The following is a 13163-nucleotide window of genomic DNA, read 5'->3' on the forward strand; positions in this document are numbered from 1 at the left end:
ATGGACAGAACACAGCTAGTGTGTTTGTAGAGCTCTTTCACAACTCAAATACTGTTATATCATGTATACCCTAACTGTTATAGGTACACAATCCACCTAATTCTCATCTATGAAATGTTGGGAAGGTATGCTTTTCCTGGCCTCTGGCGAAGGGGATTTCTGCCTTTGAGAGAGGGGAACAACAATGGTGTGTTTCAAATCCTGCATGTTACGGCGGAGTCCGTGTGTGTGTGTGTGTGTGTGTGTGTGTGTGTACGCTCTAGGGGTAGGGTAATGACGGCAGAGACAACTGTTGTTGGCAGGGCTGGCTGTGTGTGTGTGTGTGTGTTGCAAGGAGTTCAGGGCTTGGAATAACAAACAGACAAAGGGGCCTGGCGAGGCTGTGACGGGACAGAAAGAATGGGACACAATTTCCTATTCTCCCCATGGAACAAGAGACCCATTGTGACTTCAGTTTGGGGGGGGGGGGAAGGGGGTGGAGATGATGAGGGGGCGAATGGGCATCTAGTGTGAGAGATGACAGGAGTGAACCGTCAGAGGCCTGAAAGAAACAGGGAATGCAATAATATTCCAGTGTTAAGGTCTGGATGGGAGGGCAGGCTTTTCAGCCTTTCCTTTGTAGGCTCACGGGGGGGAGGGGGGGACGTAGAACGGGACTGGAGTTCTTTCCCTTCTAGAAGACTCCAGCTCAGATCTCAGGTTGTTTACCTCAGGTTAAACACCGAGGGACTGAACAAAGCAGGCCACAACACACCGAGAGATCATACGTGTAAAGCCAATGACTTTACAAGGAATCCTAGAACTCTGGTTTATGAAGGGTATTGGGAATTGTAGTTCTGTGAGCGATAAACTACCCCAAGGAAGAAGTAAAGCTACCGGGTTCTGCTGCCAGGTGTCTTGTTTAAGGTCCCTGGCACCTTATGTTTCGCTCTGCCCTTTCCCCCTTCTGTAAGGAGTACCATTTCTATCCTGGAGGGCTGACAAGCTTTCCGGGGGGGGGGGGATAGGAGTCTCCCTTTACCAGCAGACGATAACAGCCGCCACACAGCTCCAGGTGACACAGCAAACCCTTTGCGTCTTGCTTTCCTCGTCATCTTCATTGCTGCAGCAGCAGAAGCGGATCAGGTAGACACAGATGAGAACTAGGCTGATGGCAAAGCACAGGCCTGAGACGCTAGCCAGAAACAGCAATGCCTGGAGCGAGAGCAGAGACGAGAAAAAGAAGTGAAAGGAATGGGGCGGCTGATCTTTGGCCTGTAGTTTATCAACACGTCTGAGGAAACAGGACAATCCGTGTCGTCGTCGTCATCAAACATGAACTGCACAACCCTCCTTCCTTTGCCAAGTTTCTAGGCCTCATGAATGAGAAGATGTGTTTAAGAGGCGGTATACAGAGGGCACAGTAGTTATGCCTCCGTGCATAGCCTTCAAATCATGCCATTTGCTTGCAAACACTTTCTATCCTACTATCGTAATGTTGCTTTTGCCCTCTTCCTATATACCGTATTTTTCGCTCTATAGGACGCACTTTCCCCCCACCAGAAATTAAGGGGAAATGTGTGTGCATCCTATGGAGCGAATGCAGGCTCCTTGGCTTCAGCGATAGCAAGGCGAAGCCTCCGAAGCGCAGAGGGAGAGCTCCCCCCCCCCGCGCTCCGGAGGCTTCGCGTTGTTTTCGCTGAAGCCGCCTGAAGCCCCCGGAGCGCAGCGGGAACTCCCGCTGCACTCCGGGGGCTTCAGGCAGCTATCCGCAAGCCTTCGGAGCACAGCAGGAGTTCTCACTGCACTCCGAAGGCTTGCGGACAGCCGCCTGAAGCCTGGAGAGCGAAAGGGGTCTGTGCACACCGATCCCTCTTGCTCTCCAGGCTTCACTTCGCTGGAGAGGTGCTGCACAGTTTTCCCTCTCTGCGCAGCGCCCCTTCAGCAAAGCGGGAGGAGCAATGGAAGGGGCTCTGTTTTTCCTGCCACTTCACTGAAGGGACGCTGAGCAGAGAGGGGGAGAAATTTTTCCCCCCTGTTCTCCCCCTCCTATGGTCCGGTGCGTCCTATAGGTACCTCCTCACTGCAAACAAACAAACCCTGCAAAACATGCTTCTTTCCTTCCATGGAGTTTGTTGGGGCAACTTTTGCCTCTTTCTTTTTGGAAAGGAGAAAAAACAAAATAATCATAATATTTTGAGGCTGTTGAATATCCAACTTTGCAGAAAAAATGGGGGGGGGCCAATCCTCCCCCTCTGCTTTGCTTCAGTGTGGATTTTATTGCTTACATATGAAGCTGGCTGCATTTTATGCTTGTCCCGTTGTTAGCTGCCTTGGGGTTTTCTTTCAGAAACGAAAGGTGAGCCATGAATATCAAAAATGCATTAAAAGGCCCGCCACAGCCAGAGCCTCAAATCTTTCAGGAAACATGAAAGGACTTCCACTTCAGGAAAACATTCGGTGAATTTTTATGAGCTGCAGACTTCTGGAGGTCTACATATCTGTGTGTGATCTTTTGGGGTTTGGCGAAGTGCTTTTGAACTCTAGTTTTGTGTTTGTTGTGGTTTTTTATGCTTAATTGTGTTGTTGATTCTTCTTCTTTTTTAAAAAGAAGAAGATTGAAAGCCACTTGGAGCTATTTGGTAAAGTGGGATATAAATTAAATACTGAATCTATTGCAATCTCAATTCTGCAGGAACAGGGTCTAGAATCCCCCCTTCAAATCCTGATTTCCCTGGGCAGGCTTTCATACCACACCATTCTTCAGTCCTCATAGCCCACTTTCTGTAAGCTAAATTACATATAAGTATCTGTTGTATACAAGTCATTGAGGTACAGTATATACAGTTGAAATAAGTGCATATTGTCTCCTTGCTTGAGATTTTGTCCATCCCCCTCCGTCCTCCACTGTCTCCCTTAGCCCGTGGGCCTCCCAATGTTGTTGAACTACAATTCCCACCATCCCTGCCTACTGACCATGCTTGCAGGAGCTGGTGATGGGGAGTGATAGTTCAGCAACATATTGAGGTTCCCCACACCTGTTTGAGATCATAAACTCCTTAAAGCTCTTGTGCATTGCAAAACACTATGCACACTAAAGATAAAATGAGAAGAAACATGAAAACTACTACAATCCTATGTGCACATGTACCTGGCATTAAGCCCAATTAAACACACTTGCGCTTCTTTCAGAGCAGACTTGCACAAAATCAAGCTTTCTGTGCAAACTTGCATGCTGTGCAGCTTCATCAGCGCTCAGGATTTGAGAATTTGGAAGCACAAAGGCTGGCATGTGTTATTTTTTTACTGACACAGAAAATGAAGAGTTGGGCGCTGGGCCTACCTACAGAATCCCACCACACAAATACCGAAGAATGAAATTTGCACGCATCTTTAAGAAGAGTCCTTTGGATGCTTTGACTTTTCTGAATATCTCCCAACCTTCAGGTGCTAAAGGAGGGGCATCGGGACTCCAGTGGACCCTGGCAGTGTTTATTCTGTCTCATCTACTCCTCTACCACCCCTGACGCATGCACGCACGTGCACACTTACGCAGAAACACACACACTGCAGCTGCTCCACAGCTTTTCTGCATGACACCAAGGCTCAGAGTAACAGCAGGGCACACCCTAGCCTGCTTGCTGGTGCCGCCCGAGGCATCACAACAAGAGATGTGGATGGATGGAAGTGTTTATCTGCCTCGCCGGGCCCTCCCTTCCCATTCCGCAAACATACAAACAAACAGATTACAGGCAATCTGACAATTTGCCTCAGGCTTAGACACCACAATCTGTGCCCACGGCAGCTGGCAGGGCCAGAGGGAGCGGCTGGAGGGGTCAGGGGGGGTCAGTTGGTTACACTTGCTGGCCTTTCAAGGACTGAAAGCATCACCAGTCCCAGGAATGAGGATGCATCTGAGACTCTACTTCACACACACAGCTATCCATTCCCTTCCCTCAGAAAACGTACAGTGGTACCTCGGATTAAGAAATTAATTCATTCTGGAGGTCCGTTCTTAACCTGAAACTGTTCTTAACCTGAGGTACCCCTTTAGTTAATGGGGCCTCCTGCTGCTGCCACTGCGCCGCCACCACACGATTTCTGTTCTCATCTTGAAGCAAAGTTCTTACCCCAAGGTACTATTTCTGGGTTAGCGGAGTCTGTAACCTGAAGCGTCTGTAACCTGAAATGTCTGTAACCCGAGGTACCACTGTACATCTGTACATGCAGACATAGCTCTACATACACCACTTTTAACTGTGGGTGGCCTCTATAATAAAATTGCAAAGATGTCGTCACGATCCTGTTTGTGTGGCCGCCAATAGGTGGCCTCGCAAACTGCAGTGTGGTGACAGAACTGCAAGCAGTCAGCCTAGGTAGGTTGGCTGGCTGGCTGGCAAGCAAGCAAGCAGGTGGCCCCAGCGAGCGACAGAAGAACAGCCGGAACAGGGCAGGGAAACCAACCAGCAACGCTCTGCTGTGCACCTCACATCAATACCATCCTTTCAGCCTCAGCAGCACAAGACATCTGAGGATGAAGAAAAAGCATCAGAGCAGGACAGACGCTGGAGGGCTGCAACAGCCTGTCCTGGCTGTTCCTCTGTAGCTCATCTATGCTGTACTACAAGTCAAACAGCATGGAAATGAGTTAGTTGAGAGTGAGAATGAGGAGGAAGCAAGGAAGCAGGCAGTTCCCGCTGGTAGGCAGGAAGGGAAGAAAGGTGATCTCCCCTTCGCACATACCCCTCCACACTCCTTGGTGCTACCACTGGCTGCTGCTGTCAGAAGGCGGCAGAAAAGGCTGCATTTTAAAATGCAGGGTTCCTTCTCTATCTTTGTGTGGCAGCAGCAGGGGTAAATGTGGGGGGGGGGAGCTTTTTTCTCTCTTTCACCCCCCCCCCAATGCTCCCACCACTGCTACCTGCTGTCTTTGCTACATGAATGCTGGCTTCTCCATCTCTTTGAGAGGCAACCAGGGCAGAGGGGTTGGAGGATGAATGAAGGGGCTTTCTCCCTTTCATTCCACCCCACCACCACCAACAATGGTGGTGAGATGTAAATGGGGGGGGGGAGTTTGGCAACGTGTGAAAAGGGGGTTGGGGAGCTGTGAGGGGAAGGGATTTTGTTTTTGGGAGGGCGTGAGGTGTAAAGGGAGAGGGACAAAGTCCTGAGCAAGCTGTAAAGGGGATAACTGGTCAGGTGGAAAGGGAGAGGGAGTTTGGCCAGTTGTAAAGGGAGGGGGTTTTTGTCAAGGGGGTGAGGTTTTCCTCCCTTTTTGGGTATTTGTTTAATGCTGCTGTTTTTGAAACCATAATCTATATTGTATTTTAATCTGCTTTTATTCTTAGTTATGGATTTTTTATTTTAAAAAATCAAGCCACGTGATGCTTCTATTTTCAGGAACGCCAGGATGAGGAAAACCTTTCGATATTTCCCCATTGCCCTCTTTTTATCAATCCAGTGTGGGGTGTAATGGTTAAAGCAGGCAGAACCAGATTCAAATCCTACATGTGGCCTCTAGAGCTCAGTAGGCAAATCTTATCCTACCTCACAGGGCTGTAGTGAAAATGATCCCAGCACACTATGCATTGACACACATTTAATGCACATAGAATGAGGGACGCGGATGGCGCTGTGGGTTAAACCACAGAGCCTAGGGCTTGCCGATCAGAAGGTCGGCGGTTCGAATCCCCATGACAGGGTGAGCTCCCATTGCTCGCTCCCTGCTCCTGCCAACCTAGCAGTTCGAAAGCACATCAAAGTGCAAGTAGATAAAGAGGTGCCGCTCCGGCGGGAAGGTAAACGGTGTTTCCGTGCGCTGCTCTTCTTCTTCTTGAAGTGGATTAGTCATGCTGGCCACATGACCCGGAAGCTGTACGCCGGCTCCCTCGGCCAATAAAGCAAGATGAGCGCCGCAACCCCAGAGTCGGTCACGAATGGACCTAATGGTCAGGGGTCCCTAATGCACATGGAATACCGGGAACTGCAGTTTTTACCCCTCATGGTGTGACAATTCACAGCACTGCGAAGAAGATACCATTCCCAGAATTCTTTGGGGGAAGCCACGTGCGTTAAATGTGCAGCATGGATGTGACCGATCACATGGGCTGAGGGAGAATCTTGTACACCACTGTAAATTCCTTGGAGGAAGAGTAGAATGAAAAAGGACAGACAATGTAGCTAAGGCAGGGGTGACAACTTGAATCAATATATTGTGGGGGTCCTGGTAAGCCCTGCCCCACATAACCGATCACATGACGCAGTGCACCCACACCATTTGAATGGGAGTACCCATGAACTTTGTGGGGGCCCTGCTCCCTCAAATATTTTATTGTTGGGGATGAAGCCCCTGCAGCCCCTAGGAATAGGCTCCTATGAATGTAGGGATGGACTGAACAGGAAGAAATTGTGCTTTCAAGGGAGGGATAGCTACATGGGATTTATGGAAGGGAGGGCAGGCTTCATGTTGGGGGGCAGGACCTCAGTTAAGTATTTTTATTGATTCACTTGATTTAGGTGGGGGGGGGGCAGCTGCCCAGGGATAGCTAAATCAAATGAGTTGATGGGCTCTGTGTGGGGATTAAGGAAGGTGTTTTGAGTCAGGGCTCCAGGACTTGTTTTCGGTGTCACTGGAAACCAGGCAGAGGGCCTTCTCGGGGGTGGCACCTACCCTGTGGAACGCCCTCCCATCAGATGTCAAGGAAATAAACAACTGTCCGACTTTTAGAAGACACCTGAAGGTAGACCTGTTTAGGAAAGTTTTTTAAATGTTTGATGTTTTATTGTGTTTTTAATATTCAATATTCTATTGGAAACCCAGCCAGATGGGCAGGGTATAATGAACAGATTATTATTATTATTACTATTACCAGTAAGAGAGAGAAAGAGAAACAAGAGTGTCTCTGAGAAGATGACCCCTCCACACACGACTCCCTCCCATCTCGAGAAAGATGGAGCAGCAGTCAGATAGAAGTAGGGAGGGAGGAAGCAAGAGAGATGGATAGATAAACGCGATTCTCTCTCTCTCTCTCTCTCTCTCTCTCTCTCTCTCTCTCTCTCTCACACACACACACACACACACACACACACACACACACAGTGGATCAGCTGCTGCTGTGAGGCTCAGCCTGACCTACATATCAGCAGTCAGAGCGCTCGCTTCCTCGCTGGCGCTGGGAGGGAATCTGCTGCTGCTGCCGCCGCCACAAACTCCCGCCCCCTCACCCGCAGGCCGAGATGGCGCTCCCGGCTCCCGGAGCTGCCCACGGCAGGGGCGGCGGCTTCCCACGGGCAGCTGCACGCGAGCGGGTGCAGCCCCAGGCTGCGGCAGGTCGTTGCCACCGCGCGGGCTGCTTGCTTCGGCTCCCGCGCCTTCGAAGCCCCCGGGGCCGCCTTTGCGCAGCCCGGCGAGGCGCACCGTTAACAGTCTTGCGCTCTCCCGCCACCTCCGCTGCTTCATGCTTCGCTGCCGCTCCCACGTTGCTGACGTTGCTTGCAATAAGCGAGCAAAAAAGCAACTCTCTTTTTTTTATAAATAAAGACTCTGAGCATGTGCAGTTTTTGCATTTAGCACCATTTCCTGCTGCTTCCTGGGTGGTCGTCTGGGGCCTCTCTGGCCCCGCACTCCAGCCCTAGCTCAGCTCCGCAGTTGCCTCCCTGAATGTGTTTGTTTTCCCTCTGGCACCAGAGACATCTGTTATAGACATAATTAATTTAACGTAATGGGCCTCTAAACGGTTTTTGAAGGACTGAGCACTACTAGGAAAGCAAAGATGAGAGAGGCCTCGGATCAGATCTCCCGGCGCTGCCTCCATTCATTCCCCCTCACACTCATACACACCTGAGCAGCTCAAGGCTTTGTATGCTGATGCTATTAGCCCCATTTGCCCTCACAAGCATAGGTGCCAATTCCTTGGTCCCTTTGGCTCCCTCATAAAATATTTTAGGGGGCCAAGCCTCCTCAGAATTCATGGGCAATGCCATTCAAATAGTGTGTCTTGTGACCAATTATGCAGGGTATTGTCTTGTGTCTTGTGACCAATTATGCCCCCTCCGCCCATATTTTATTCAAGTTGGTACACCCTTGCTCACAACAATCTTGTGAGGTAAATTGATCAGGGAGGGAGCAATTGAGCTTCATAGACCAAGCAGGGATTCACACCTAACCCAGCTCCCCACCCCCCCCCCCCCGTCCAAAGCTACACCACCACACTGGCTCCATAAAGCCAGGACCTACATTTTTACCCCCAAATGCACAAATAAGAAATGCCCGGGGGCATTTCTCCCCCTCCCCAGTGTCTGGATAGAAAGGTGTGGATAGGGGAGATGTTGAAACATGTACCTGTGGTGGCTGGTGGAGCAGAAGGCAAGGAGGCCAACAGTAGGTGGTGCCCAAGCCGACGAGGGGACAGAGCAAGCTAACTCTAGGTTTGCCCCCATCTTCCTCCTCCCTGCTGCGTTTGACAAGGACAGTACAGTGGTAGCTCAGGTTACATACGCTTCGGGTTACATACGCTTCAGGTTACAGACTCCGCTAACCCAGAAATAGTGCTTCAGGTTAAGAACTTTGCTTCAGGATGAGAACAGAAATCATGCTCCGGCGGTGCGGCAGCAGCAGGAGGCCCCATTAGCTAAAGTGGTGCTTCAGGTTAAGAACAGTTTCAGGTTAAGAACGGACCTCCGGAACGAATTCAGTGCTTAACCTGAGGTACCACTGTACTGAGACCGAGAGGGGGGAACTGACAGGCAACGCCACCCCCTGAACATGAAGGCAGGCAGGTACGGGTTGGCTGAGGGCAAACTGAAGTTGGCAGCACAACATCCCATTCATGATCCATTGGATCATGCCCACTGCCACCACCCTCACCTTTGGGTGTTCAGTTGAGACTTTACCGGTTTGGTTGGGGACCCCGTTTTTCATAGGGTTCCCACCAGAGCAGCCAAAGTCTATGCAGGTGCAACTTGTCCCCTCAGGTTCTGTTCAGAAATTTTGGTGAATGGGTGGGCAGGGGGTCAGTTCTGCAGGTAAAACCCTCCCCCCCATCCACAACCCACATTTTCATGGTTATAGAGCATGAACAGAACTATATCCTTGAGGACCCAGTTGTATCTGCCCACCCACAAATGTAGTCACCTTAATTTCTAAGCCTTCTGTTGTAATGGCCCAAGCAGGGTTTGTCTCCACAACTACGAGGACTTAGAAACACAAAACTGCAACAACCAAAGGCTAAGACTGAGACAGTGCACGCATGCATCCCTTCTTCACACAAGCCAAGCCTGTAGCTGACAGATCAGAACCCAGAGACCTTGCCCCTACCCCACCCTTAATCATACTGAGGCAAAGGAAATGATCCATTAGTTCCCCGTGGTCTATAGGAAAGTTTCTTCCTCAAATTCCACATACAGTGGTACCTTGGTTTTCAAACGTCTTGGTACTCAAACAACTTGGAACCCAAACACTGCAAACCCGAAAATCAGTGTTTCAGTTTATGAACTTTGTCAGAAGCCAAATGTGCTCCGTTTTGAGTGCCACACTTCCATTTTGAGTGTTATGCTGAGCTCTGCCTGTTTTTGCTATTTATTTTGCGTTTTTGTTTTTACAGCTCTTTTTGTTTTGTTTTTGCGACTGTGTCAAACCAGTTCAGCTACTGATTGATTGATTGTGTGACTGTAGTACATTGTTTATTGCTTTCCTTTTATGGATCAATGGTCTCGTCAGATAGTAAAATTCATGTTAAATTGTGTTTTGGGGGTTGTTTTTAAAAGCCTGGAACAGATTAATCCATTTTGCATTACTTTCCATGGGAAACTGCGCCTTGGTTTTGGAACGCTTTGCTTTTGGAACGGACTTCCATAACGGATTAAGTTTGAGAACCAAGGTACCACTGTCTCTCAGAAGCCTACTCTGCAGTAACTCAGAACAAAACCTTTAGTGTGGCTACGGATGTACTCTGGAGTAGCACCCCTGTCTCAATAAGACAGGAACTTACTATTTGCACTTTTCAGAAACACTTGGATACATGTTTGTTCCAACAAACTTTCCCAATGTTTTGCCCCAAGTGTCTAATTTAAATTGTTTAAGTTTGGTTTTAAAGGCATTGGCTGGTTTTATTTTATTTTTAAAAACCCTAAAACCTCATTTTGAATTAATTAATTTTATAATGAAATGATTTTAGAATGTTGTATTATTTTATTGTTGTTAGCCGCCCTGAGCCTGGCTTCGGCTGGGGAGGGTGGGATATAAATAAAAAATTATTATTATTATTATTATTATTATTATTATTATTATTATTAATAATTTTGGCTGTTTCTGTTGTAGGCGACGGCCTTGAGATGATTGTGTAGAAGGCGATTAATAAATGGAGATACTGTAATAATAAATAAATGGTAATAAGTTAATAATAATAATAATAATAATAATAATAATAATCCACTTGTTGAAACTCCTCCCCACTCAATCTCTCTCCTAGTCCGCCTGCCCATCCTCTTCCCCTTCCTGCCATAGAGAGTAGGAAGCTGCCCTCTACCAAGTCACCTCATTGGTCCAAAGCTCAGTAAGTGTCTACTGTAGGGATGGGAGAGGCTGTGGACCTCCAGAGTGGTGAGACTCCAACTCCCATCAACTTCAGCCAGCATGGCCATGGCTCAGGATGATGGGAGCTGCACCGTAGGTCTCTAGAGCTGCTTTCCTTCATCTGGTGCCTTCCAGGTGTGTTAGACTCCTAACTCCCTTCAGCCCCAGCCAGAGCTGTAACCTGGAAAGGCCAGAGATTGAAGCTGGGGAGTTTTGCATGCGAAGCCTGTTCTCTACGGCTGGGTTATCTTTACTGCATAAATCCACCTGCCTGTTTCAGTCTGTTGCAGAGACAGAAAGATAACCTGATGGCGATCCTTGTGAATGGAGAAAGGGAAAATGCAGAAGACAAAAGGGATCAGGGGAGAGATGGATGGATAAATCAATCAATCAATGGAAGGCAAATAAATGAATTAGCTGATTAATTGAATATATTAATTAATAAGACTGTTAGTGAAGGGGGTAAGATGCAAGAGGAAAGCCTTTAGCTATTAGAACGTAAGAAGGATGCAGAAAACTGTTCTCCTCCCTCCCCATCCAGAATGAATTCACAGATCCCCTGACACTCATTAATCCAGCTAATTTGATCCGATTGTTTTAAAAAGCACTTTCAAATATTTGAGTCTCCTAATCCCAAAGCCAAATCTCTCAGCTGGTGTGAACCAGCCTGTTGTTGTTGTTTTGTTGTCTTTTTGTTGTTGTCGTCATCAACGGGACACGATCCCCACGTGATGACCCCCACTCTTGTTACAAAGTAGCTCTGCATGTGAGTTCATAAAAGACTGGATGGAGGAACGTGCTCTGTGTGTCTTGTATATGGCTGTAGGTGATTCAGAGAAGCAGCTTCCCCAGGGGAACATTTTTATCACTGTTTATTTACTGCTCATTAACGTAATGGTGTGTATGGGGTGTTAGGGGAAGGCCACATCATGCTCCTTCTGGGGTAGATTGTCCACCTTTGATCTCCATCTTGCACTCAGCTCTCACCTGTAGCTCCTAGGAGCTGTCAGCATGCGACAGCGGCTGCACCCGGGAATGGCTTCGACTGGCTATCCACACCAAGTAAGGGTAAAGTAATGGGTAAAGGGACCCCTGACCATTAGGTCCAGTCGTGGCCGACTCTGGGGTTGCGGCGCTCATCTCGCTTTATTGGCCGAGGGAGCCGGCGTACAGCTTCCGGGTCATGTGGCCAGCATGACTAAGCCACTTCTGGTGAACCAGAACAGCACACGGAAATGCCATTTACCTTCCCGCTAGAGCGGTACCTATTTATCTACTTGCACTTTGACATGCTTTCGAACTGCTAGGTTGGCAGGAGCTGGGACTGAGCAACGGGAGCTCACCCCATTGCAGGGATTCGAACCGCTGACCTTCTGATCGGCAAGTCCTAGGCTCTGTGGTTTAACCCACAGCGCCACCCGCATCCCTAAGTAAGGGTAGCCTTGATAAATTAGGGACTTCTGCATGCAAGCAAAGACAGGCTGCAGCGGATGAGACCAGTGGTGGGTCCAACAGTCAAGAAGGCAGTTCCTGCACATAGTGAATTGAGGGGCAGGTGGGGCTCATCAGCCCTGGGAAGGTAGCCCATCTAAGAGAAGGAGAACTCTGATTCTAAACCTCTACTGTCTTGTGGGATCTTCAGAAGAAGAAGAAACTAAGGAGTAAACCAGCCTTCCTCAACCTCGGCCCTCCAGCTGTTTTTGGCCTACAACTCCCATGATCCCTAGCTAGCAGGACCAGTGGTCAGGGATGATGGGAATTGTAGTCTTGAAACATCTGGAGGGCCGAGGTTGAGGAAGCCTGGAGTAAACCCAACACAAATCCCTGAAAATGATACTTGGGACCATACAAAAGATATCAAGACTGGGAGTCTTCCCTTTTTTAAACCTCTCTTCTGAGCAGGAAGATTTGGCAAGGCCTTTCCCCTACCACGAAAACAGGGCCGGCCCAAGACATTTTGGCACCTGAGGCAAACCACGAAATGGTGCCCCTCCCCACCAGGGAAGAAGGGGTAAGTGAAGTTCTACATAAGGAACAAGGGGCAAATAAAGATATGCACTGAGGCCTGCTGTCCCTGTGGATCCTGCCACCTGAGGTGCTTGCCTCACCTTGCCTCATGGGTGGGCCAGCCCTGCACAAGAAGCTTCTATTAATGCCACATTTCTGCACATTTCTGAATACTTCCTGCTGAGAAGCTACACAATGCAGATCACACAGTCTTCTGACAATCTGCACTTTCCCAGGTATCCACCACTATTAAGAATCAGTGTGGTGTAGTGGTTAAGAGCGGTAGTCACGTAATCTGGGAAACCGGGTTCGCGTCTCTGCTCCTCCACATGCAGCTGCTGGGTGACCTTGGGCCAGTCACACTTCTTTGAAGTCTCTCAGCCCCACTCACCTCACAGAGTGTTTGTTGTGGGGGAGGAAGGGAAAAGGAGATTGTTAGCCGCTTTGAGACTCCTGAAGGGGAGTGAAAGGCGGGATATCAATCCAAACTCTTCTCTTCTTCTATATTCTGCCCACAAACACACACTACGGCTGCAATCCTAAATAGAAATATACTTAAACGGAAAGAAGCCCCATGGAATTTAATGGGACATAGTTCTCAGTA

The 13163-nt window shown here is 48.7% G+C and overlaps 1 protein-coding gene across 2 annotated transcripts in view; it reads right to left on the reverse strand.

The window, feature by feature from the left end:
* Positions 1-13163, reverse strand: part of TTYH1 (tweety family member 1) — a 63189-nt gene that overhangs the window by 38433 nt on the left and 11593 nt on the right. For both annotated transcript variants that reach the window (XM_083471944.1, XM_083471945.1), the window contains exon 2: positions 1022-1194. In XM_083471944.1, the coding sequence (XP_083328070.1) occupies positions 1022-1194 (173 nt within the window). The remainder of the gene's footprint in view (positions 1-1021; positions 1195-13163) is intronic.

This window comes from Podarcis liolepis (genome assembly GCF_965112155.1).
Source record: "Podarcis liolepis genome assembly, chromosome: 13".
Taxonomy (NCBI): Eukaryota; Metazoa; Chordata; class Lepidosauria; order Squamata; family Lacertidae; genus Podarcis; species Podarcis liolepis.